This window comes from Melanotaenia boesemani, chromosome 9 (genome assembly GCF_017639745.1).
Source record: "Melanotaenia boesemani isolate fMelBoe1 chromosome 9, fMelBoe1.pri, whole genome shotgun sequence".
Lineage (NCBI taxonomy): Eukaryota > Metazoa > Chordata > Actinopteri > Atheriniformes > Melanotaeniidae > Melanotaenia > Melanotaenia boesemani.
This window is the reverse complement of record NC_055690.1, coordinates 8,786,918-8,812,379: the sequence shown is the minus strand read 5'-3', so window position 1 is coordinate 8,812,379 and position 25,462 is coordinate 8,786,918. Positions and strand designations below refer to the sequence as shown.

General features: G+C 40.3%; 1 protein-coding gene across 1 annotated transcript in view; it reads left to right on the top strand.

The window, feature by feature from the left end:
- Window positions 1-25,462, top strand: part of fat3a (FAT atypical cadherin 3a) — a 127,193-nt gene that overhangs the window by 55,871 nt on the left and 45,860 nt on the right. Inside the window, 10 exon segments of the mRNA XM_041994271.1 lie at window positions 11,237-11,376; window positions 12,432-12,707; window positions 14,827-15,037; window positions 15,127-17,645; window positions 17,647-17,856; window positions 17,953-19,324; window positions 22,182-22,378; window positions 22,525-22,678; window positions 22,872-23,105; window positions 24,637-25,026. Of these exon segments, the coding sequence (XP_041850205.1) occupies window positions 11,237-11,376; window positions 12,432-12,707; window positions 14,827-15,037; window positions 15,127-17,645; window positions 17,647-17,856; window positions 17,953-19,324; window positions 22,182-22,378; window positions 22,525-22,678; window positions 22,872-23,105; window positions 24,637-25,026 (5,703 nt within the window).

The following is a 25,462-nucleotide window of genomic DNA, read 5'->3' as shown; positions in this document are numbered from 1 at the left end:
TCCGGTGTCTTCCCCTCTGCCTTCAAGCAAGCTCGGGTTACCCCGCTGCTGAAGAAACCCACACTCAACCCAGCCCAGGTTGAAAACTACCGGCCGGTAGGGCTTAATTGATAAAAAAATTGAATTTTCTTGACAAGGGGGAATGTCCAGATCACATGGGCTGACAACATGGGTGCCTCAGGGCTCGGTGCTTGGCCCTCTTCTCTTTTCACTGTATACCTCTTCACTTGGTGCAGTCATTAGCTCTCATGGTTTCTCCTACCACTACTATGCAGATGACACTCAGCTTTTCCTTTCTTTCCCACCTGACGACACAACCGTCTCAATGCGAATATCAGCATGCCTTGCTGGTATCTCCGCATGGATGAAGGATTGCCACCTTCAGCTAAATCTGTCCAAGACTGAGCTTATTGTCTTTCCAGCCAATCCTTCCTTACCACCACAGATAAGCGTGCAGCTTGACTCTATCACACTTGTGCCTACATCTTCTACCAGGAATCTTGGTGTCATGGTAGACAACCAGCTGACCTTTAAGGACCATGTTGCCTCGGTTGCCCGGTCTTGCCGATTTGCTCTCTACAACATCAGGAGGATCAGACCCTACCTGACTGAACACACTGCACAGCTTCTGGTCCAGGCTCTGGTCATTTCACGCATTGACTACTGCAACTCCTTACTGGCTGGCCTGCCTGCACGCTGAGTTAAATCTCTGCAGATGATCCAGAAGGCAGCAGCATGTCTGGTCTTCAACCAGTCCAAAAGAGCTCATGTCACTCCGCTGCTAATTGCTCTTCACTGGCTTCCAGTTGCAGCACGCATCAAATTCAAAGCTCTGCTTCTGGCTTACAAAACAATAACCCAAACAGCTCCTGTCTACCTTCACTCCTTAATCCAGAGCTACACTCCCTCTCGACAGTTACGCTCTGCCAGCGAGAAACGCCTAGTGCTCCCACCACAACGTGGCGCAAAATCAGTTGCTAGACTGTTGTCCTCTGTTGTCCCCCCGGTGGTGGAACAATCTACCAAACTCCGTCTGATCCGCAGAGTCCTTATCCACTTTTAAGAGCAAGCTAAAGACTCAGTTGTTTAAGGAGCATTTCTGCACTTAGCTTAATTCTTCTACTCAACAGAATGAGTTGGAAAGATTTGTCCAACTCTTTGGCTCAGCCAAGTAATGAAGAAGCTGTGTGCACTTATGCCCAAGTTGATATTGTTTGATGAAATCGTGATGTTTGTATTTAAACAAAATGACTTACAAAAACTGCAAAAAAAAAAAAAAAAAAAATATATATATATATATATATATATATATATATGCACTGCCTCTAGCACAACATGATAGCACCTGGATCCAACTGGACTCAAAGCAGTCTGACTATCACTTAATTATGATGTCCCGTCTTGTTTGAATTCATGCTTGTGTTGTTCTTACTCTCAAATGTAAGTCGCTTTGGATAAAAGTGTCTGCTAAATGACTGTAGAATAGAATAGAATAGAACTTTGATACCCAAAAAGCAAACTGACAGAGTGAATCCAGGTCAAAGTACATCATCGACAAGACAGCATCTTGTTGCTAAATTAACTTCAAATAAATTTCCACATTAAGATTATTTGCTCCATTAGTATGCCGAATGTCAAGATCCTGTGCCTGCAACTGACCATCTCATCGGTTTCTGGTTTGGGCACTTCAGGGACATCTAAAAGGTCAGAGCATTTCTGGTCAGTATAAGCTATCACAGGTGGTGAGGATCCTAACTACACCTTAGAGTGCTGTAGAGACCAAATTAAACCCAAAGCCTGGTTCTCTGTCACACAATAATTCCACTGATGTTTAATTCTTTAGAGAAGAAGCAACCAGGTCATGCCTAACCTTTGTCATCCTCCCAGAAAAATGACACTCCAACTTTGCTGGTTTCCGCCTGAAGCATAAACATCCTTTGAAAACATTATCAAAGTCTTGTTGAGTAGAAGAGGACCAGAAAAATTTCATATTGGCTTTAAATGGCTCTACTAAAAGAAATACTACAATTAAAGAGTTCCTACAGAACTCTCTATAATGCCTCAGTAGACCTTAGAACCTTTGATTTTTTTAGGAAGTTGTCACTATACCACAATCACTGCAATCTTGGCATAAATGAGAACCACTTCACCTTTGACTCATCCAAGGTCACTAACCATTGCCATGACAATCTCAGAACTTGCCAGATTGATAATAACCCGTGATAGTAATCCACCAGTCTGTCTAATAACACACAAATATGCCAAATGTTGCTGCAAAGCACCAAGGTCATCAACATAAACAGAGCAACCCTTCCTGTTTGCAACTACTCTATTCATCAGCACCTGGAATGTTGCTTGAACCAGGTGGCATGACCATGAGAGAAGGATGGAGGAACAACTGCTGACTTCTTTTGCAGATGCTTGGAAGATGGAACCTGCCGGTACTCTTTCAGTGTATCAAATTTACCAGAATACACCAGATTACAAGGAGTATTTCAACTAGATGATGATGAAGCAACAATGCTATATTGAAGCGTGTACTTAACCTCTTCTCACAGCAATTTCTGCTTCTCAGTTAACATATAATACAAAGACTACTTAATTGTCTGCACATACCAGACATAAGCGTTATGTTCTCTCCAATTTGTGAGCGATTGAACGTCTCTAAACAAACCAGAGTTAGCAATTAACTCCACTCACCCATATTAAAAGGATGAGACAACAGGTTATTCAGGCCACAGAGAGATTTTTTTCAGCCAACCGTACAACAGATCATCTTCAGGGCCCAGGCCCTCCATTAAGCTCCCATTCTTGAAAGAAAGCAAGAGCAGGGCTCACCCCATTCTGATCACAATAGACAGTAGCACACTCATAACAACAGTTTCATATGGTAAAGCTATCTAGATTGTCTGTGTCCAGGAGTTTCAGCTAAATGGTTAAGGTCTGATAGATTCAGTAACAACACAACTGTCAGTATATTTTGCCTGAAAAGATGTCACGTCGAGAGCCTGATCACTAAGACTAAATTCCTCTGTTTTGCTCTAATACATCCATTCTACAGTATTTAACTCACACACTGAGTTTCTCTTTCAACAGACTGCAAGCGACAAGCATTCAAGGCTTAAACCATTCACATTGCCAATCACTTTTTTCTTTGGAGACTGTTGTCTTTCAATGCAGCCAAGGATCCTCACACAGTATGTCCAGCGACCAGCTTATTGGGGCTAAACCTCTCCTGCTCCCCTGCACAGACTCCCTTGGCCCCAACAACAATAACAGCAGCCCCTCTTCCCAGTCTATGTCCAGTATGCACACAGGACAAACTTTAGTTTTAATGAAATCTCTCCAACGTACCTTAACTTTGGGTGTGGTATGTAGACAAGTGATTGTGATATTATGTGCAGCAACTTCAATATTTTTGAAGAAATATGACCCTTTGTCGGTCTAAATGACTTTTGGAACATCAAATAGAGAGAAATAAACGCTGATAATGCCTTAGCCACAACATTAGTGCTAATGGACCATGATAGATAAGTGGCTTGGTACTGAAAGCTTGAGCACATGACCATAAGTAAATACTTAGATTTATAGTTATATCCTGGGCTTTCAAACCCTTTTGCTGTACTCTTCTCCCCAGAACCTTGGCACTGGCTTTCTTGTGGAGGCTGGGAAGTTTGATTTTGGTCAGAACACAAGTCTGGTCACATTTTCTTAAAAAAAAAACAAAACAATGGAACTCCCTCTACTGTAGTGTACCACTGCCAAGGATGACAACTATGTTTTCTAATGCTTAGCTTTGTCTTTCTCTTCATTAAACCACTAACATTAATTTACCAACCCTGAATGTTAAGTGTATAATGGATGCAAAAGATCATTTGAAGGCCAAACTATACTGTATATGTAGAACTCATTTAACGAGTGCAGGAGTATAAAATACCTTTCCTTTTACAGATTACACAGGGGCTGGCTCTGAAAATGTTAGAATAGAATAGAATAGAAATACTTTATTAATCTCTTCAGAGAGCCCTCAGGGAAATTTTGGTGAAATGTTCACATAAATCAATCTTGAACAGTAGTAGGATAACCTTTGCCCACATAAACATGGTTATTTTAACCAACAGTGCAATTTTTGTGCATTTTGGCTAATTGTTGTTTAATAATCTTAAAAGTAATTTAATCAAATTCTTTACAATTCTGGATCCAGTGTTGTGTGAACAGCCAACTTTTTGGTACAGAATATAAATATTTATCCCCTTTGTTTACTTGGCAAAGGCAGGGGTAAAATGTGTCCTGTTAACAAAACATTAATGTATAGTTGCTTGCCTACCATATTAAGGAACTGGGGTGTCAGAATACGATATGGAGATCACTGCTACATAATTGGACAAAGAACCTGCTGCCCATGTCTGCCATTGTGAACAAGACCAGATCAGCTCTCTAACTGGTGGGACAACTTTGAGGTGATTGTTGCTGCAGAAAGGTGAGGAAATGTTTGCAGTTGTCTTTGAGTAAACTGCACACATATTGATGGGATGACAACTTTAATGAGGCCGCCTGCCACACTAAATAAATGGTAAATGGTGCACCTTATCTTGGTCTTGTAAAGCACTTTTTAATGTGTTTCTCATTTCACCATTTATACATACACAGTGTATTTTATATGTATGCACACTACAGATATTTTGAGCTTTTTCTCTACAGTCACACACTGGAGAGCATATTGAGAGCAATATCTCACTGAAGGACACTTTGACACATACTTTGGCTTTGGATCAACCACTGATCTTCCAACTGGAAGACCACTCCACCGCCTGAACCACAGCCACCCCCACTACCACCCCCACCCTCAAACCCACAAAAAAAAAGCTTGTTCCAGTAGCCTTCAGCTGAAAGAAGGGGAATAAATGCAGATCTCCTCAAACAAATGTCAGACTGGGATTTGTGGGAGTCGTTGAATTTACTGTGGACAGACTGGACATTTTCTAACTTACTACCTGTTAAAAGACCAGGCTTACTGACAGAAAGAAGGTTATTAATGAGACAAAGTACTGTTTCTGTTCTGCAGTATATCCTTGACTCTCCACATCCATGCAAACATCTGAACTTGTGCTCTACATCAATGTGAACTTCAAAGACTTTCAGACTAGCTTCATCACAGGACTGACCTTCTTCCCTGTTAACTGACGGCTAATGCCCTGGCTGACCGCTTCCTTGGTCAGGTGACTGACAAAATCAAGGCATCAACTATCAGACAACCACATTAAACACTTGTGAGTTGAACTCACTGGAACACTAATTTTGGGTGAACACAGGCTCAGATAGACTGGTGCACTGGCCGCACTGGAGTGGCATTTAACTGTTTCTAGCTATAAAACATTTGCCCATCCTCCTACCGTGTTGGGGTAGCTACTTTGTTAAGGTGAGGGATTGTTTTAAGAAAAGAAAAAAACATAACATCTTAACACTTGCTATTGAATTGTTAAAATAACAACTACTTTCTCTGATCTTGATCTCTGTGACTTTTATGAATTGGTCTACATAAGTTGGTTGGCATGGAGATGTGCAAGGTATTTGAATCATCCCGTCCTGTTTTAAACATTTTGATTTGAGTGATGTGAGTAACTCTGCCTCTCGCCTGCTAATTGCTAGGATAGGCTCCAGCTTCCCTGCGACCGCTTAATTGGATTAAGCGGTACAGCAAATGTAAGAGTGATGTGAGGTCTGTGAAACTTTATAATGTATAAGCTGCAAATTGGTGTTCATGGTCATGGAGATGTTTTTACAGATTTGTTCCCAAAGATCGGGATTGGGAGAAAGATCCAAGTAATTTTTCCATTTAGTTGTTGGGAGTGTTATTTTAGGGTTTAAGCTAGAGATTAATAGGTATAATCAGGAGATGAGGTTGTTTTTATATAATCATTGATATTAATTCTTTCAGCTAATGGAGATGATTCTAATGCTTTATTTTTTAGAAGGGTCTTTTCTTTTATTATGAATTTCAGTTGTGGATATTGATGGAATTGGTTTCTCCCAGCCCCATATTGCTGTACTGGAGTGTGAAAGGATATAAATTGGTTGTCTGAAAATAAGGGGCAGAGGTGTGTAATTCCTTTCTGTTCCCAGATGGAGATGTGAATGGGTTTGTTTTGTAACATGGAGGGAAATAGTTCATTTATCCCCCAGCCAAATTTCAGCCTCGTTAATGATGTTCTCTGGGACATACTTAACCAGTTTGTTTATCTTGATGTAATTCTCAGCTTCTCAAGCAGTGAGCAACATGAACACTGAGTCTTCCAGAGCCTTCTGTTAAACATGAATCTTGTGACCAGGATTACCTGAAACTGTTATATGTAGCAGCGGAGGTGAAGATCTAAATGCAGATAGTTCAGACAGGAGGCAGAATTGGTGCATGTCAGAGGGTTTATTTCCCAAAAGTTCAGGAACAGGGAATCAAACATTACAGGGAGGAAACCATACACAACAGAGATCAACCATAAGGTTCCGAAGAGGAGTAACTGAAAACCCAGGACTTAAATACACTGACTGACAAATTAAACACAGGTGATGTCCATGAGCAATCAGACAAGGTGCACCAACAAACAGAAACCAAAGAAACACAAGACTAAGCGCTGAACACTAAAAACCAAGAACAAAAACTAGAAACATGTCTAAAACTAAACACATGAAGTCAGAACAGAAACCATAAACCATGACAGTAACAGCTGGAAGCTGATTTGGGTAAGGTCAGTGATGGCCACCACCATAACAATTCCACAAACAATTAATCCAATGTTTGGGCTTTGCTCTTTTCTACAGACATTTTGTTTGCTCTGTGGCTGCCTCTCCTCAGGCTCTGACCTCTCATCAGTTTACTTTTGAGTGGTCCATCACAACAACTGAGGAAGCCCTCCAGAATCTCAAATAATGCTTCACAGCCTATCTTTACCAGATGATCGTCATCACGGTCGACAGCTCAGATGTGTAGTTGGGGGCAGTCCTCCCACAGCATTCAGAAGAAAACACTTTAGTACATTTCTTGTGTTTTCTTTTCCAAGAAAATGTTTCCTTCATTAGGGAATTCTGATGTCCAAAGAGTTGTTAGCCCAGAAACTGACTTTGAGGAATAGCTTCACTGGCTAGAAAGGACAAACATAAAACCATTTTCTTCTTAATTCTTTTCTTTTCTAATGGTCCCTCTGCTACTACTACAACTTTTGAACATTTTTTTCATCTACTCCAGCAAAAATAAGTAATTGGATTTATTCTGTGCAAACATAAGAAATACATACAGCTCCTCTGCCTGTCTTCTATTTGGATTAACAGACCATGTTTTGGCAGTCATTGTTCAGTGGCAACATGTGACAAGAAGGACTTTAAAGAGGTGGTCTCAGGTTGTAAGCATGTCTTACAGTAGGTTTAGTTCACAATGATCCTCTGTACTCTCCTCACCTTCCTCCAGCTATACAGACCTTACATCCTTCCTGGATCCTTACATTTTCTGTCACTCCTTTATAATGTCATCCTGCTCTGGTGTAATGGATCTTAACACAGCTTTACAAACACGTTCCCTCACATCAGGACACACTGAATCCTCCTCTTCCTGCCACTCCAGTCTGTCAGTTTCTCGTAGTCAGTTGAAGAAGCAACTGGAGAGACTGAGCAGAAACAAAGTTGTAGGACCAGATTTCAGCCCCAGGGCCCTGAAGACCAGTGGCCTGTATATTTTTTACAGCACCTCACTTCACCAGGGATTCTCCTGGTACCTTAGTCTGAGTCAGGAGAAAGTTCCAGTGTTGTGGAAGACATTTTACCTGGTTCCAGTACCTAAAGAATCTTCAAAACATAATGTAAGTCCTGCAGTAACTGACTTGAGGCTCGCCTAAGAAACAAGGGGAATCACTTTTAGGAGCCACTACAGTTTAGTCAGCATCCTGTGGAAGGTGTTGAAGATGCCATCATGCACACACATGCTTCAGTGAGTCCACACTCATCTGCACTGAGCATAGAGTGGTATGAGGATTGTATTTTAGATCTAGTGCTTTTACACCCCCCTAGCAAAGATAATGGAATCACCACTCTAAACAGTGTTCATTCCTTCTGTTAGTTTATGTTGCAATCAACCAACCAACCAACCCACTAACAAGCTAGCCAACCAACCAATGAACTAACTAACTACCAACCAATCAACCAACAAAATTCACTGGCATGACACAAAACAATTGCCTAAAAGAATGTATCAAAACTTTTGTAATTATTGACAAATATTTTCTAGAGGAGGAGGAGAAAATTATGGATACCTGAACCCATAAAATAACAAAAAAAACTCACTATTATTATCGGCTATTAAACATAGAGGCTCAGAGTCCTGTCATCTGCAGAGTGATGGAAACATCTACCCCTCTGGCTAGGAAAGTTAGTAGTTTATAGCTAAACTTTTATTTGATTTAATTTGAGTTTTATCATATTTATTTGATCATTTCATAGATTTATTTATTTATTACTTATTTTTAATTATATACTTATATTTATTTTAAATTCTACCTATTTATTTGGCTCTCTGTTTTTGTAGTTTTGTTTTACCCAACTACACTTTTTATGAACTCCTTTATTTATATTTAATATCTTTTGCTTTTATTTGATTTTATTGTTTAATATTTTAAACTTCAGTGTATTCCTTATGGGTATCCTTAATGCTGGGGGCTATGCTTGCTTGATCGGCGGGGTTATTGCCATAGTGATCATCCTTGTCTGGGTGGCTGAGTGTCCTGCACTGCAGCCCTATGGCTGTGGTGTGGACCCCAGCCTGCCCTGATCTAGGTGGTTTCCAGTGGAGGTGGCCTCTGTGGTCATGAGTGGGCTGGCTCCCAATGTGAACGCCTCCCCAAGAAATTGTTTCCTCACAGCAGCATCAAGCCAGATGTTTAGCTCCATATTAATATTCAGTTAAAGAGACAGAAGCTAGAGGTTAGAGTGCAAGTTAGGATGGAGTGTATGGGTGGTTGTCATGGTGGTGGGGGGGTGCATGCATGTTCTGTGTGTGTGTGTGCATGAGTGCATTTGAGAGAGAGAGATTATGATCAGGTGTGTTTTTAAAATGGTTAGGTTTTATACTTGGGTGTGTGAAGACTTGTTTTTAGTGTGCCAAAATAGTTTTTATGTAAAGCACTTGATGCTACTTTTAATATAAAAAGTGCTTTATAAATAAATTTGATTTTATTTATCAATTGCAATTGTGGAGATCAATGTTATGATTTCAGTTGCAATATGGTAAATAAATGTATTTTGCTTCAGCTTGGTTGGTTATCAACGTACACTACCGTTCAAAAGTTTGGGGTCACTTCCCTATTGAATCCCATGGCAAAGTGACCCCAAACTTTTGAACCGTAGTGTAAATACACACAAATAACAGATAATGCTGAATGTTGCATTTCAACTTAAAAATACAGACCAGTAGCAACAACTAGATACCCAGTGTTTTTGGAAAATAAATAAAAACACTATTTGCATGATTGCAAACTTGCCATTTCCTCAGTAGCAAAAGTAAATAAGATAAATAGAACAACAATACACTTTAAAGGAATATTGCACCTTTTCTCCAGTAATGGTCTTAAAGAAACATATTCTTTGAATAACCTCTTTTGAAAAGGAAACTACATATGAAAGTAATGTTTTAGGTGGTTTACTCCAACAAATCACAAAAAGGGACCAATATTAATTTACACATCACTAAAACACTCCATGGCTTTGAAAATGTTTGTGCCGTTGTATGTTGTGAAAACAAACTGACACTACTTGGTGGTCACATGCTGCCAGTGCTTCTCTTAATCATAATACTATGTTCTCTCCAGCATGGTTCTCGAGGAAATATGATGTTTGAAAGCCAAAGCTTTTCAGTGCAATCAGACCATCAACCAAGTGTGCATCAGTCTAATTTATGGTTCAGCTGTCTTGCTTGGCCACAAGTCTGTAGTGGTTGAAAAGAACTTAATTGTTATCACTGTTATTTCCAGTTGAATCATGCTAGAGATATAATAATTAGCACAAAAAGTAAGTAAATTTGTTTAAAAAAAATCTGCTGCTGGCTTTGGTTTTGAGCCTCTGGTACCCCAGGTAATGACCTGATTAGCAGCACCTGTGAGAAGGAACCTTGCTACAGTGGTCATTTGATAGTTGCTCCAAGTGTTGCTCCCATGTTTGACTGATCCGGATAGGGCCTGGGACAACTTCAGGGTGGTGCTCCATAAAACCAAGTTGCAGCATTATTTGAAGGGAGCCCTAGGGAGCCTCCAAATTAAAGCCAGAGTTCCTTATAACAATGGATGTGAGGGCCATGAAGTTGGTATCCAAGAAAACAACACCATAAGAAGATTGTTTTTTTATCCTGTCAGCTCTTCAGAAGTGTAGGCAGTCTTCCTTTCCAATTGTATACAGTGTACTGCCAAAAAGCATTGTTACAATATAGAAAAATTTACTTTTTGTGCTAAATTTAGTTTTTCAGAGGAAGTTATTACCTTTTGACTAATGAGTTGATCATTTTCTGGACGCCTACTTTGCTAATTGGTGTATATGATGATCATTTCTCGTGCAAAACGGTGTTATTCAGTCAGTGATGACTTGCTATATGGTGTGACACCTGCAAACACCACAGTAATTGCATTGGCTTTGTTAAACTTACAGGTTGTGTTTTGTTTTGTTTAGTCATCTCTTTGCCAGTCTGAGCTGCAGCTATCATATTGTATTTTCATGTGATCCAGCTACTTTAATCTTCCACAGGACATCTCCCTGGTCAGTGTTCATTATCTTGAAGAAAAAGTATTGCTATTAGTTGTTTTTGTTTTGTTTTATTTTGTTTTTTGCCATCAGTTCTTCTTCAGTTGACATGACATCAATCTCCACCTGGTTCTGCTTGCTGGATCATGCACTGCACACCAGACATGCCACTCCTTAAACTGAAATGGACTGGTCATCTTTTCATCTGCACTGTAGGCCAACTGCTATCAGAGAGAATGGGATGCCACATCTATGCATGGGCTGATTTGATTAAATCACATAATTTGTTTGGTCGTCAAATCATACAGGCTGATATTGTCATTAGATTTGTTGTTTTCATCCAAATTGTAATCACTGATTTTTGTGTTTATAATTCCACACCGTCTTGCATTGGCAGTACCTGTGTATGATTTAGACTTCTTACTATTATCACTTCTTACTATCTGATGTTCCCTCTTTTGAGCAGGTGGAAACAGTGACAGCACATTTGATGTAGAAAAGGCTGTGGGTACCATCATAATCGCCAAACCGTTGGATGCTGAAAAGTGTGCCTTCTACAACCTGACGGTGCTGGCCACAGATGGCACTAACATTGCATATTCCCAGGTAATGCTCATCCTTTATTTCACGAAATTGTAATTATTTGTGTGTCTAAAATTTGAAACATTTCAATTTTGAAAGAACAGGGTTTGTTCTTTCCTATTAATCAATAACCTGCATCTGTATGTGGGGCTCAGTAAGGAATTGGAAGTAACACTGGAGGAGTGTAACACCATCAACTGGACAGAGCCACCACACAAGACTGTAAGACCAGACATACAATACTGTGCATTGCTTAGATTGACTGCAAAAAGTCTATGACTCAATGCTGCGCACATGGATACTGTAATGCTTGGAACTGTACAACATCTACAGGACACTAAGATCCCTCATCAAAAGCCAATTGTACAAGGCACAATCAGGTGAGATCACCAGGGAGATGCCATGTCCCCACTACTGTTCTGGATAGGCTTTAACTCCCTAAGTGAGTTCATCACAAAAAGTAGCTTTGAATAACAGTTCCGTAGTCGAGCATCCTCTACATAGATGTCATCGAGCTGTATGCCAATACTGAGTGACACATCGATTCAATGATCCACTTTACCAGGACATACAGCAAAGACTTGGAATGTAATTCCGTCTGAATAAACTGGTGGTGGCTCACCATCTATGTTGGTTAACAAACTAAACAAGAATGCAGTTCTGATGCATGCTGCAATCCTAAACAATGGCAATATCAAGAGGAAGAGATACTTGAAAAATACCAAGCACTGAAAGCGGATGTTGTTAAGAGTGAATGTGCTTAAACAACTGTAGTCAGAGTGCTCAAGTCAATGATCTCCAAACTGGAAGATTGGCTCCAACAGATCCCTGGGAATATCATCAGAGATCACCATCCAGGAAATGTGTGAAGTTTAGTTGAAAGAACCTATATATCAGAGGGCCACAACTAAAAACACAACTAAAAAGGGCGTTTCATATGTCATAGATATATTTTCTTTCACACCACACTAGGAGAGGAGAAACTCATAAGCAAAACAGCTCATCTTAATCAATGATGACTCTTTAACCCCTTGCCTTTCTCTTTCCTTTGTCTCTTTTCCATGGCTTGCATGTTCCAGATTCATATCAATGTTATGGACACCAATGACAACGACCCCATCTTTTCACAATCGACCTACGAGGTCACCATTTCTGAAGATACACCACCAGACACGGAGGTGGCCCAGATACTGGCAACTGACCATGATGCTCATCACCAGCTTACCTATTCTCTCCAAAGCTCCATAGACCTCGCTAGCATGCGTCTGTTCCGCATCCACCCTACACTTGGCACCATCTATACTACTCAGAGGATGGACCATGAGGCCTGTGCTGAGCATATTCTCACTGTTATGGTAAGACATACTTTGTTCTGAGATCTGTCTCACTCGTGTATATGTATGAATTATGTGCATACCTTCCTGAATCTTGGGTCCTGTATTACAGTGGTTCCCAACCTGGGGTCCGGGACCCCCCAAGGGGGTTTCACAAAGAGCAGAGGGGGTCCCTGAGGTTTTGAACATTAGAGCCATTGTGATTAATGTCCACAAATTGTCCCTATTTTAAGGGGGAAAAAAAGTAAGGCTGTATATTGTTTGTTTAACTTTGGCTTTATCAAAGGACAAGACTCAACAAGAATACAATATATATGGTGAGAATCTCACTTTTGAAAGCCTAAAACCAAGCATGGTTTCAGCATGTGGTGGAGCAGAGGTTTCCATGGCATTTTAGTATATGCATGAAGTAGGTACCTGAGGAAAAAAGGTTGGGAACCACTGCTCTATTAAATATCTGGGAGTTCGACTAAGGCTGGGCTTACACCAGAAGACTTTTAAAAGATTTGCACAAGACTCTGAAAGACTACCAGCTCACATCTAAAGACCAATGTTTAGAGTCTTAAGTCTCAGCCTAGTCTCAGACTGAGATTTGACAAAGACTGTGAATCTATAGGGTCACAAATTACAAGACTGCAGCTAGATTCTTTTAGCATTTTTTGTGACATGTTGGACAGTTGATATGGAACAGGACTGATCTGCACACAGTAAAGCAAGCAAGGAGAGAGTTTCCCTCCAGGAGGGAATTACACATCATCATTATTAAGTGTGGCTTTGCATCTCCACCAGGTGTTACACCGACTCATCAGAAACTGGAGGGATGAATGAGTTTTTATTCTCTTATTTGTTAGATCATTATACTGTAACACATAAATGATCCACAGCAGACATTTACTTCTAATAACCACCCGCTCCTCTTTCTGGACAGTCCACTGACGACGTTTCATCACCGCTTTTTTTTTTTTTTTTTTTCTTTTTTCCCGTCCTTTTTTGCCGGTGGTCTGAATGTCGGGATTCCTGTTTCCGTTTTTGTCAGAGCTCATCTATTGGTTGTTGATCATGTTTCATCACTGCGACTTGCGATAATATCTATCATGTTAGAAATTGTCGCAGATCCAAGACTGGAGAAAGATTGACGTTAAACAGCGCAGATTACCAGCTCACACCTAACGACCGAGATGACGGGAGCGCGCTGTGACTCCAGTAAAACTCCTAAGATGTCCTAAAGACTTCCGTTTTTAGTCTGCGACCGTGAAAATCATTTGGTGTGAGCCCAGCATAAGGGTTTAAATCAAAAGTTTGATCTTAAGAGAGTATTAAATCAATTCACTGGATAACAATTGAATGTTTGCTAATCTGATTTTGATAAGATTTGATTCAGGAGCCAGTGAGTGATGCAATCACATGCTGATTAAAGCCTCATTTGTGCTCCCTTTATGTATGTAAATAGCCATGTCCATGTCAAACGTCAAAAGTCCCTGCCCACATACTGCCATGCATCCTCCTTGTTGGCATGGTTATTAGATAACGCATCCACCAGAGGGCAGTGCAGAGTTCAGAGTTCACTTCCGCGTTCCAACGTCAGTTTTGGACAGGAGCAAACGTGGTGACAGTGGAGGAGCACATGATAATGTGCATTCTTAGAAAGAGACAAATAAAAAAGTTGCCCCGCAGTAGACAGTGGTGGTCAGTGAGAGTATTGAATACATCACAGCTTTTTCTTCTTCTTTGTTACTTTTGCTTGTCACACATCAACTATACTGTGCAAGACTGTCTCTGCAGTTTCCGGTGATACTACGCTCTACTACGCAATTGCAAGCTCTCTGAAAATGGATTGAAATGTCCACATAAAGGACACAGAGGACTCACAAAAGGCTCTATCTATATGCATATGCATATTTAATGCAAAGCATAGATGAAGCTTAACACAATAATTTCCATTCATATCAAATCAGAAAAAGAAACTAAAATATCTACATGCATTTTTTTATATGTTAATCACACCTTTGAATGAAAAACAATCTAATCTTTTAACAAATTAGACTCCTTTTATTCTGTATTATGATCTCTACTTAGACAGGAATTAAACTGACAATAGACCAGAATTTATTTTGATTTGTTTTACTTTATTTTCTTACAGGTGAAGGACCAAGAGTTCCCATACAGAAAAAATGTTGTTCTTGTGCTCATAGAAGTGGAAGATATCAATGATCATGTGCCCATATTTACCAGTGCTCTGTATGAAGGCTTAGTCTATGAGTCAGCAGCAGTGGGATCAGCTGTAGTCCAGGTTACTGCACTGGACAAAGACAAAGGCAAGAATGCAGAGCTACACTACTCCATTGAAGCAGGTAAAAATCTTTACCACCAAAATACTATATGTTTAAATTCATTTTTGACTTCACTGATAATACTTTTGCCTTTTTTAACTCTCAAACAGGTAACATTGGAAATGCATTCCAAATGGAGCCAGTTTTGGGCATCATCAGTGTTGCACATCACCTGGACTTGTCCAGCGTGGGACACTATGTTATCACTGTCAGAGTTACTGACAATGGAACTCCTCCCTTGTCCACTACCACAATTGTTCGTATTGCTGTCACTCTCTCTGACAATGCCGGTCCAAAATTCCCTCAACCTGAGTATCAGAATGAGATCACAGAGAATGCAATGGTTGGGACCTACGTCACCGCAGTCAGTGCTGTCAGCCAGTCTACCATCACTTATGACATCAAGCAGGGCAATGCACAGCGAGCTTTTCAGATAAATCAGTATAGTGGGGTCATTACTACTCAAAAGCCTCTAGACTATGAGACCACAGCATCTTACACTCTGACAGTCCAAGCTGCTAACATGGCTGGTATGACTTCCAATGCTACTGTGTTAATCCATGTACTGGATGAGAATGACAACTCGCCAGTGTTCCAGCAGCATCATTATTATGGCAGCATCAATGAGGTTGCTCCTGTTAACAGTGTGGTTTTGAACTCAGAAAACTTACCTTTAGTGATCAGGGCCACTGATGCTGACCATAACCAAAATGCTCTGTTGGTCTATGAAATTGTTGAGGAGACTGCAAAAATGTTCTTTACTGTGGACTCAGGAACTGGTTCCATTAGGACTATTGCTAATTTAGATCATGAGACATTTGCCTTCTTCCACTTCCATGTCAATGTGAGGGACAAAGGGAGACCACAGCTGACAGCAGATAGTCCAACTGAGGTCACAATACAAGTGATAGACTCAAATGATTCCCCACCTTTCTTCACCCAGAATGCCTATGAAACAGTCCTGCTACTCCCCACCTATGTTGGAGTAGAAGCTTTGCAGGTGTCAGCCATAGACCCTGACAAATATGTCCCAATGGAGCTCACATACTCTCTGAATGATGGAGTGCTGGAGAACTTTGCCATCAAACCCACCAGTGGAATTATTGTAGTCAAAAACAGCAACTTCTCCAAAGAGCTTTTTCGCTTCGGTGTCAGAGTTTCAGATGGGAAATTCTCCAGCACAGCATTGGTGACCATACATGTCCAAGAGGCTTTGGACTCTGATCTCAGCTTCACTCATAGCATTTACTTCTCATCTATTAAAGAGAATGTATCAAATATCACCAAAGTGGCTGTGGTCAATGCTGTGGGGAACCGTCTCAATGAGCCACTAAAGTACTTGCTGCTAAATGCTGGTACACATTTCAGAATTCGTTCAACATCTGGAGTAATCCAGACCACAGGCATACCTTTTGATCGTGAGGAGCAAGAATTCTATGAACTGATTGTAGAGGCAAGAAGGGAGTATGATCATCTGCATGTGGCCAGAGCTATGGTCAAAGTTCAAGTTGAGGACATAAATGACAATGCCCCTGTGTTTATTGGACTTCCTTATTATGCGGCTGTTCAAGTGGAAGCTGAACCAGGATCGCCCATTTTCAAAGTACTTGCAGTCGATATTGACAAAGGCATCAATGGAGAGGTGTCTTACTATCTCAAGGATGAGCACAATCACTTTGAGATTAATCAGAAGACGGGTAGTATCACCCTCAAGAGGTCTTTTGAGTCTGACTTGTCTAATGTAGAATACCAAATGGTGATTTATGCCAGAGATGGTGGTTATCAGCCCCTCTCATCCACTGTTGAGTTTCCCATTACTGTTGTCAACAAAGCCATGCCTGTTTTTGACAAGTCATTTTATTATGTATCTGTGAATGAGGATGTGGATGTACACACACCTATCATCAGCATCAATGCTACTAGTTCTGAAAATCAGAACATAATCTACACTATTGTTGATGGGGATCCATCTTTTCAGTTTGATATCGGGTTTGATACTGGAATTGTAAGTGTCATTCACCCTTTGGATTATGAAGCAACTTCGTCTTACCACCTTACCATAAGAGCCACAGACTGCCTGACTGGTGCCCATGCTGAGGTTGATGTAGATGTGTTTGTCCTGGATATAAATGATAACCCACCTATCTTCAAGAAGATGTCCTACAGGGTAGTGTTGTCTGAAACAGCCATGATTGGAACGCCGGTACTTCAAGTCACTGCCACGGACAAAGACTCAGAGAAGAACAGTGTTCTTCGCTACCAGATATTCTCACATGTGCACAACAGCACAGACTATTTTCACATTGACAGTAGCAGTGGATTAATTCTTACAGCACGCATGCTAGACCATGAACTTGTTCAGGATTATGATTTTGTTGTCAGAGCCACTGATAATGGCTTCCCAGCACTAAGTAGTGAAGTATTAGTGAGTGTCATGCTAAACGACATGAATGACAATCCTCCAGTTTTCAACCAGTTGCTATATGAGGCACATGTGAGCGAGTTGGCACCAAGGGGTCACTTTATAACCTGCGTCCAGGCCTCAGATGCTGACAGTTTCGATTTTGACCATTTGGAGTACAGCATTTTGTCTGGAAATGAAAGAATGAACTTTGTGATGGAAAAAAAACACAGGAATCATCACATTGTCCAGCCACCGGAAGCAAAGACTGGATCCTGCCTATAGCCTCAATGTATCAGTGTCTGATGGGGTGTTCACCAGCACTGCACAAGTTCATGTTAAGGTCCTGGGGGCCAACCTACATAGTCCAGTGTTTGAACAGAATACATATGAAGCAGAACTGAGAGAGAATGCTGCTGTGGGAACTGTAGTGATGCAGGTAAGTGTTTGAGATACAGTAATTATTGTCTTAATAGAGTTTCTCTGGAAACAATGAAGCCTATCTATTGACAAAGACTATTTTTTTAATTTCCAGTTGAAGGCAACAGATGCAGACCCTGGAGTGTTTGGCCAAATCACTTATTCCTTTCTTAATGATGTGGGCAATGACAAATTCAGCATCGATGCAAGTGGCCGCATCAGCACAGTGGAAAAACTTGATCGCGAGGACCCTGACAATAAGGACATTGTTCTTACAGTAGCAGCTCAGGATTCAGGTGGACGTGTCTCCTATTGCACAATACACCTCAACCTCTTAGACGAGAATGATAATGCACCTCGCTTTCTAGCCACAGAGTACCGAGCTTCACTCAAACATGATGTGTCTAAAGGTTTTTTGGTGACACAGATCCAGGCTTATGATCCCGATGATGGCACTAATGCAAAAGTGACGTTTTCACTTTACAGTGAGGCACATGTCCCTGTGGTAGATATTTTGGAGATTGACCCAGATAATGGTTGGATGGTGACAAAAGGCAGCTTCAGCCTCCTCAGGAACTCTGTTTTATCTTTTTTTGTGAAGGCTGTAGATGAAGGAAATCCAGTTCGACACTCTTTAGTGCCTGTTTACATACATGTTCTTTCTCTAGATGCTTTTATACCTACCTTCAGCCAGCATCACTACTTATTTAGCATACCAGAGAACACACCCATTGGTTCAATCATAGGAACAATTCGCCTCAACATTCCTTCTGAATATACCTCATTCTCCCCTACCTTTGCTATGGTTAATGGGGAAACCAGTGAAAATAACCAAGATGGGGTCTTTTTGGTAGAAAAGCATACAGGAGTGATCAAACTCGATAAGCCCTTGGATCATGAAGTGATTGAAGGATTTTACTTCAAAGTTACTGCCACAGCACAACAGACTAAGCTGGGTTCTATGACTTCCGTTGATGTTGAAATCAAAATTTTGGATCTAAATGACAACAAACCAGCTTTCGAGGCCAGTTCCTATGTTACTACTGTAATGGAGGGAGTTACAGTTGGAACCAGAATCATTCAAGTCCAAGCACGTGACCTAGACTCCGGGGTCAATGGCCAAGTGAAATACAGACTTGGGACACTAATCCAGTCACAGTGGAATTCAGACACCTTGGCTCACACTTTCAGCATTGATAGTAACACTGGCTGGATCTCCACACGAAAGGACCTTGACCATGAGACCAACCCATCATTCATGTTCTCAGTGGTGGCTTCAGACCTTGGGGAGACCCTGTCTCTTTCCAGCACTACCACTGTGACAGTGTCAGTGTCAGACATCAACGACAACCCTCCAAAGTTCATAGAGAACCGCTACTTCGGCTCAGTCAAGGAAAGTGACCCCCCTGGTGAAGTGGTGGCTGTGCTTAATACAAGGGATGATGACAGCTCTGCAGTGAACCAGCATGTTACTTACCACATCACTGGTAAGTAACATATAAATGTAATGTATGCATAAAACTGAGACAAAAAGTTTTCAGTTTTAATGGTATAACAAATCATGTCACACCTCATGGCGTTACCCCAAATATAGAAAATTTAATTTCTTTAAATATTTGGTGTTAACTGACCTTGACCAGGGTAAACTTCAGATTTCCAAGCACAAGTGAATGGAGCATGTACTTTATGTTGTTCTACATCAACTCGATCATATCGCAGCATGTATACACATCATGTCACCAACTGCCTACTTGGATGATAATATTTATTTGTCCAAACTGTTTCTATTTTATTAGGAGGATTAAAAGTCATAAAATCACTAGTTGTGATGACTGTGCAAACTTGAATGGCCAGTAATGTAATATCACTCTTCCTGTAACTGATGCCAATGTATTTTTTTAATTATTAACACAGACCAATCAGCACAAATTATGATTCACCAGTATGTACATGAACTATTAAGTTAAACGTGTCAGTGACACAATTTTCATTCTGGCTGTTGGTATTTTGTTTTATTTTATTGTCTCCTATGCCACTTGCCTCCCCTGCTCCTCCACCTGACTCTCCCGCTTCCTCTACCTCCCCTGTGTCACGTTGTTCTGCTCCTAACCCTTGGGCTGCTACTGCCTGTCAAACATTACTTAATCAAATAAGTCACATACAAACTGCATTCATTTCACATCTGTTAATGTCTGTGAAATATCTATCAAACTCTGCTTAGAGCCGATAAAGGACTATAGCTGATTCATTTTTAATGTTAATGATACAGAACCCTAATATAATGAAAACTTTGATGTTAACCTGTAACCTGTATAAATTAGTATTTGACAGATTAGCAATGTGGTTGCTAGCTAGCTGAGATTCCCTCTACCCTGTTTCTAAGTGGAGAAAGTTACTTACTAAAAATCTCAAAGAAATTCTTCACTGATCCAATTCAGTTTTTCATTAAGTGTGCATTCACACCAGGATAGTTTGCTAGAATCTGTCCGATTTGGGACTCTGTTTAGTTGGGGAGTGTAATATTCTCTCGTACCGAGTTTGCGGTCACACTGCACTACTCAAACGAATTGGAGCTTTTAAATAATGTGTTCCAATCTCTCCTGCACCAAGAATTACTTAACCCCTTAAGCCCGACGGACCCACCAGTGGGTCCAACAGGTGTAAACACAAGTTCATGTGTGTAAAAAAGTTACTTTAGTGATGTAAGGATATTTTATTTATAATGTATAATTGGTATAATACCCAATGCCACTAAATCAAGTGCATTTAGTCAACAAAGTATTTGTTTAATAACTTTAAAATAAGTATTCCACAAACAACAGCGCCACAATAACGAGTAACACCTGAAACAAAATGCAACACAACGCGTGATCCGTTCACTCCACCCCAACATATTGGGTATCAAATGAAACTAGAAAAGCTGCACTTTCATATGATACCAAGCATAAAAGATATTCGCCAAGCACCTCACGTCAGTCTCAAAACAAACACAAAGCTAACCTTCTCATATCACAGCTAGCCTTATCAGATAGCATGTTTATCACCAAATACAGCACCAAAACCCAAAGCTATTCTCACAAACAGTGATATTTTTTATTTCCTTACCTTTTTGTGGTAAATTTCAGTCTATCCACACTGTTCTTCGACCAAAACTCACAGCGGAGTAATCCATAATCGTGAAACTGTGTCATGCGCTAACATGTCATATGCTCCCATTCACAGCCATTTTGTTGTCTTGTTGTGGATCTTGGCAGTGTAAATAAAGTTTGGTCAAATTTTACATCTTACGAGCTTTCCAACGATATCTTACACTTGAACGACACTTTATCTGTCAGGTATAAATGCTTGCGCGTAAACAAAGGAGCATCATTGCCATTTTGCTGTAGTTATGCACATGAGCGCACCGGAAAGAGCGAGTATCGAACAGCGTTATCCATTTAGAACGAAGGATAAAAGCCATAAACATGTCCAAGAAATTTCAAAAAACCAAATACGCCGTGTTAGAAGCTCTGGAGGAAATACAGAAACAGCATAATTTGACACAGTTTGGGTATCCAAGTGGCCAAATGGAGAGTCCGCCTGGTACTATCCACACTAAAACCTGCATAAAAGCTATGAGCTTTGTTCTATTCCATACCTGATGTTATTTTCCTGTCTTACGACACTTATTGGTTGATGTATGAATTTACCATTTTGACCTTAAAGATCTTTTTGAAGACCATTAGATTTTGTTTTGTTGGCTTTGTGAGAAAACCTGATGGCTTGATCATTTTGCAAAGAATTTATTTACTAAATGATGTTTTATCAACATCACGTATAGGATCTATTGAACAGCTGCAAGTGGCAGATTTAGAAGGTTTTCCCAAAGTCCAGTATGCAATAATAAATGCTCTAATAAAAATCAAACTCAAAAACACTGTTTATATCCTTTTGAAAGGTTACATAAGTAATTTATAAGAATTTTGTAGTAAACTCATTTTATACAGCTGTGAGTGCCCATAGCAGTAACAACTTCTTCAACTTTTAAATTATCCTTTAATCCTCTAGAAAGTGTTAAGTTTTTTGGGGCATGTGGCACTCAGCTTGGAGGTTGGTGATTGAATCTCTGGTTTCCCCCTTTATATGTAAAAATGTCCCCAGCACACCTTTGTTTAAGTCTAAGGCTTTAACCAGCAAGTGTGTATAAGTAATAGGAAAAAAAGCACCGTATACTAAGAGGGGCAGTTAATTCCAGTTAACATTTAATTGTTACTGCACTGACAGTGTGTTTGTGATATTTTGATTAAGCTCTCTTCCATGATAACCCTGCGTGTCATCTGCTCTGTCTGGCTGTATGTTGTCCAGGTGGAAACGATCGTGGTGTATTTGCCCTCGGTCTGGTTCAGGGTGAATGTAAGATGTATGTGAAGGGGCCACTGGATAGAGAGGAACGTGACCTCTACGTCATTAATGTAACTGCGAGCGATGGGCTCTTTGTTTCCCAGACGGTGGTGGAGGTGACTGTGATAGACACCAATGACAACAGCCCAATTTGTGACCAGGTGATTGTTAAAATAATTTGTTGCTTTTTTTTTTATTATTCAACCAAAGAAACGATGGTAAAGAAAGCTGTTGGAAATTTTGGTAAAAGTTATTTATTGAGTTTCCAGTTTCACTGAAGCGTGTGTGCCTGCACACCTTTTTGCAGGCAAGGTACACAGCTTATATTCCAGAGGACCTCCCAGTCAACAGTGTGCTGCTGAGGGTTGGAGCTACAGATGCAGACGTGGGCATTAGTGGTCAGATCCAGTACTCACTACATGGTCATGGATCCCAGGATTTCAGCATTAACCCAGACACTGGTACAGATACCTTTAGCTTTGAAAACATAGTTCAAATTCTCCTTTTATTTACTTGTTGCACAGATAAAACCAGTTTGAAGTAAAATGCAGAAAGTAAATTGTTTCATTGAATATAATTTAAAAGTTAGTGTGACACAATGTTAGTTTCCAATATCTTATATATTTTTTTTTGTTTTGTTTCATACCTGTCCAGGTGAGATCAAGTCAGCAGTGAGTCTGGACTATGAGGTGACACCCAGTTACCGACTAGTTGCTCAGGCAACTGATGGAGGAGGGCAGTGGTGTCATGCTGAGGTGCACCTGGCGGTGACTGATGTAAATGACAACCCGCCCATTTTCACTCTGCCACATTATTCTACCAGTGTCTATGAAGACACAGTCACCAAGGCCCTGCTCACTCGCATTCAGGCCATAGATCCCGATGAAGGTGAGTCTCTAATGCTGCTAGTTGTATTACTGCTCTTACAATCACTGGGAACTTCAGTATTCTCTTGTGAAAATAATCAGCTACCCAGTTCTTCTTTTTTTTAAATAAGCCAGATTTTGTTTCAGTCCATTGATTTAATGCTTCTTGACTGGACTACTGTAATTCCCTATTATCAGGATCCCCTAATGCTTGTTTAGCTTGCAGGCTGTTGTTTTGTCTGTCTCCCTGGAACTTCCTGAAGGAATCTCTGGCTGCTGGGTTGCATGTCTGCCTTATTTGCTATTCTTTTCGCTCTTGCTTTGCCTTCTGGTTGGTCAAACTTAAAACAAGATCAAGTAAAAAGTGAAAAGAAAGTCATAGCTTGCAAATAAAAAGGGAAGCTTATTGAGCACATGCATGTTTCTCTGAACACTATATGTGATTTAAAAAGTATGTCCAAGAAACCTCCTTAGGTTCTAAATGTCTCTGTATAAATGTGCACCACCTTTATCCAAAGCTGTTTGGTTCTTGCAAAAAGTAATGTATATAACACACAAACATCTAGAATATGTAAGATTCACAGTTGACCATAAAAAGCAATAACCTCACTAAAATTTGAAACTGGATAGGTTTTATATTTACATGAGTCTAAGATGTAATTTGACCAAAATAATATGTTTCCAAAGTCCATCCCTCATCCAAAGGCTTTTTTTCTGAATTTAAATACTGACTGATTAAAAACTGTTAGAAAAGCTGCCTTTACATCGAAGAATGTTTATCAGCACACTGAACATGTCATGTTATATATTACATAGAATTATACAGGCTGCATACTAACAATGAGATGCCTCTGAGACATTCTAAAGGGGACATTTTGATACAAAAATGTAAAGAAATTTTAATAACGATGGGGCGTTTTAGAAATTACAGCATTTATGACTCAACAATAACAATAATAATAACTGGGAGACTGTGAAGGGAGGGGGAGGGTATAGTTCTAAGACTACTAGTGAAACATGGGTAAATTTGTAAAAAACATGATGAAAACAGACTAACAACCAAACCAAAACTTAAAAGACAAGGAAAATATGACAAGACATGCAGTATCTTGCCCTGGTAACATATCTTGATCAGGTAATGGTCACGTAATGGTAATGGTCTATGGTGGGTAATGAAGAGAGACCACAGTGTGTGTCGTTCTGACAGTATGAAGCCACCTGGGAACTTCTCATCCTTAACACAAGGAAACGTCTGTTGATAACCTCAGAAATAAACTACTTGTCTACAGCAGCATCTGTCTAGTCACATGCTAAACTTGCGTCATATAAAGTAGTGTGCATTGTTTCCCGAGCTAAACAGACTCATACTACTACTTGTTTTTTAATAGAAAAAGTGTGTAGTGTCATCTAAAATTGAATTAAATTGCCATTTTTGTCTGTTTCCCTTCAGAGACATGACAAAATGAGACAAATGCTTATCTAGAAATAATTTCCTTTCAGACATATTGAACTTTTAATGTGGATGTGATTCTGTTCTTATGTCTGTGCAGCAGGTCCAGGTCGGTTGGTGGTTTATTCCCTTGCTGACTCCGCTGGAGGGTTTTTCTCAATCGACAAGTTCACAGGCATAGTTGCCCTGGAACACATTCTTGACCGTGAAGTCCAGCCGACTCATCAGATAACCGTTTGTGCATCTGATCAGGGTTCACCACTGCCCCTCTACTCACTGGTCAACGTCACAATAACCGTGCTGGACATAAACGACAATCCACCTGTGTTTGAACACCGGGATCAGCTGGCTACGGTGCCGGAGGATGTGCGAGTAGGCACCGAGGTTCTGAGAGTGTACGCTGCCAGCAAAGATATCGGGACCAATGCTGAGATCACTTACAGTTTCAGATCAGGCAACGAGCACAGAAAGTTCCACATCCACCCACTGACTGGTAAGTGAGGAAGTGTGCTGACTATACTGTCGACTCTAATGATGAACAGAAGACATGTTCATTTTGGGGAGCAAATTTATTATTCTGCTATAGTATTTAGACCCTGAATTCTGGTCTTTGTAGAAGTCCTTCAGGCTGCAGTTCCATCTGTGGAACTTCGTGGCTGAGCTTCTAAAGGCTATATAAAGGGTATACACCTTTATTTAGCAGGTTTCAGTAAAACTAAAATCTTTATGTCATTCATGACCCGCAGCACTGATGATATGAGATCTTAAAAAGTTTTGTTTGTGTCAAAGACATTAGGGCAATATTCTCATGTCACTTAGACTGTTGTTCACTGGCTCAGATAAAAAATCCATCAAAAATCTTTGTTGTAGAGGAACACCCTCTCTAGGTTACAGAAATCTACACTCACTTTATCAAGTCCACCCCTTTT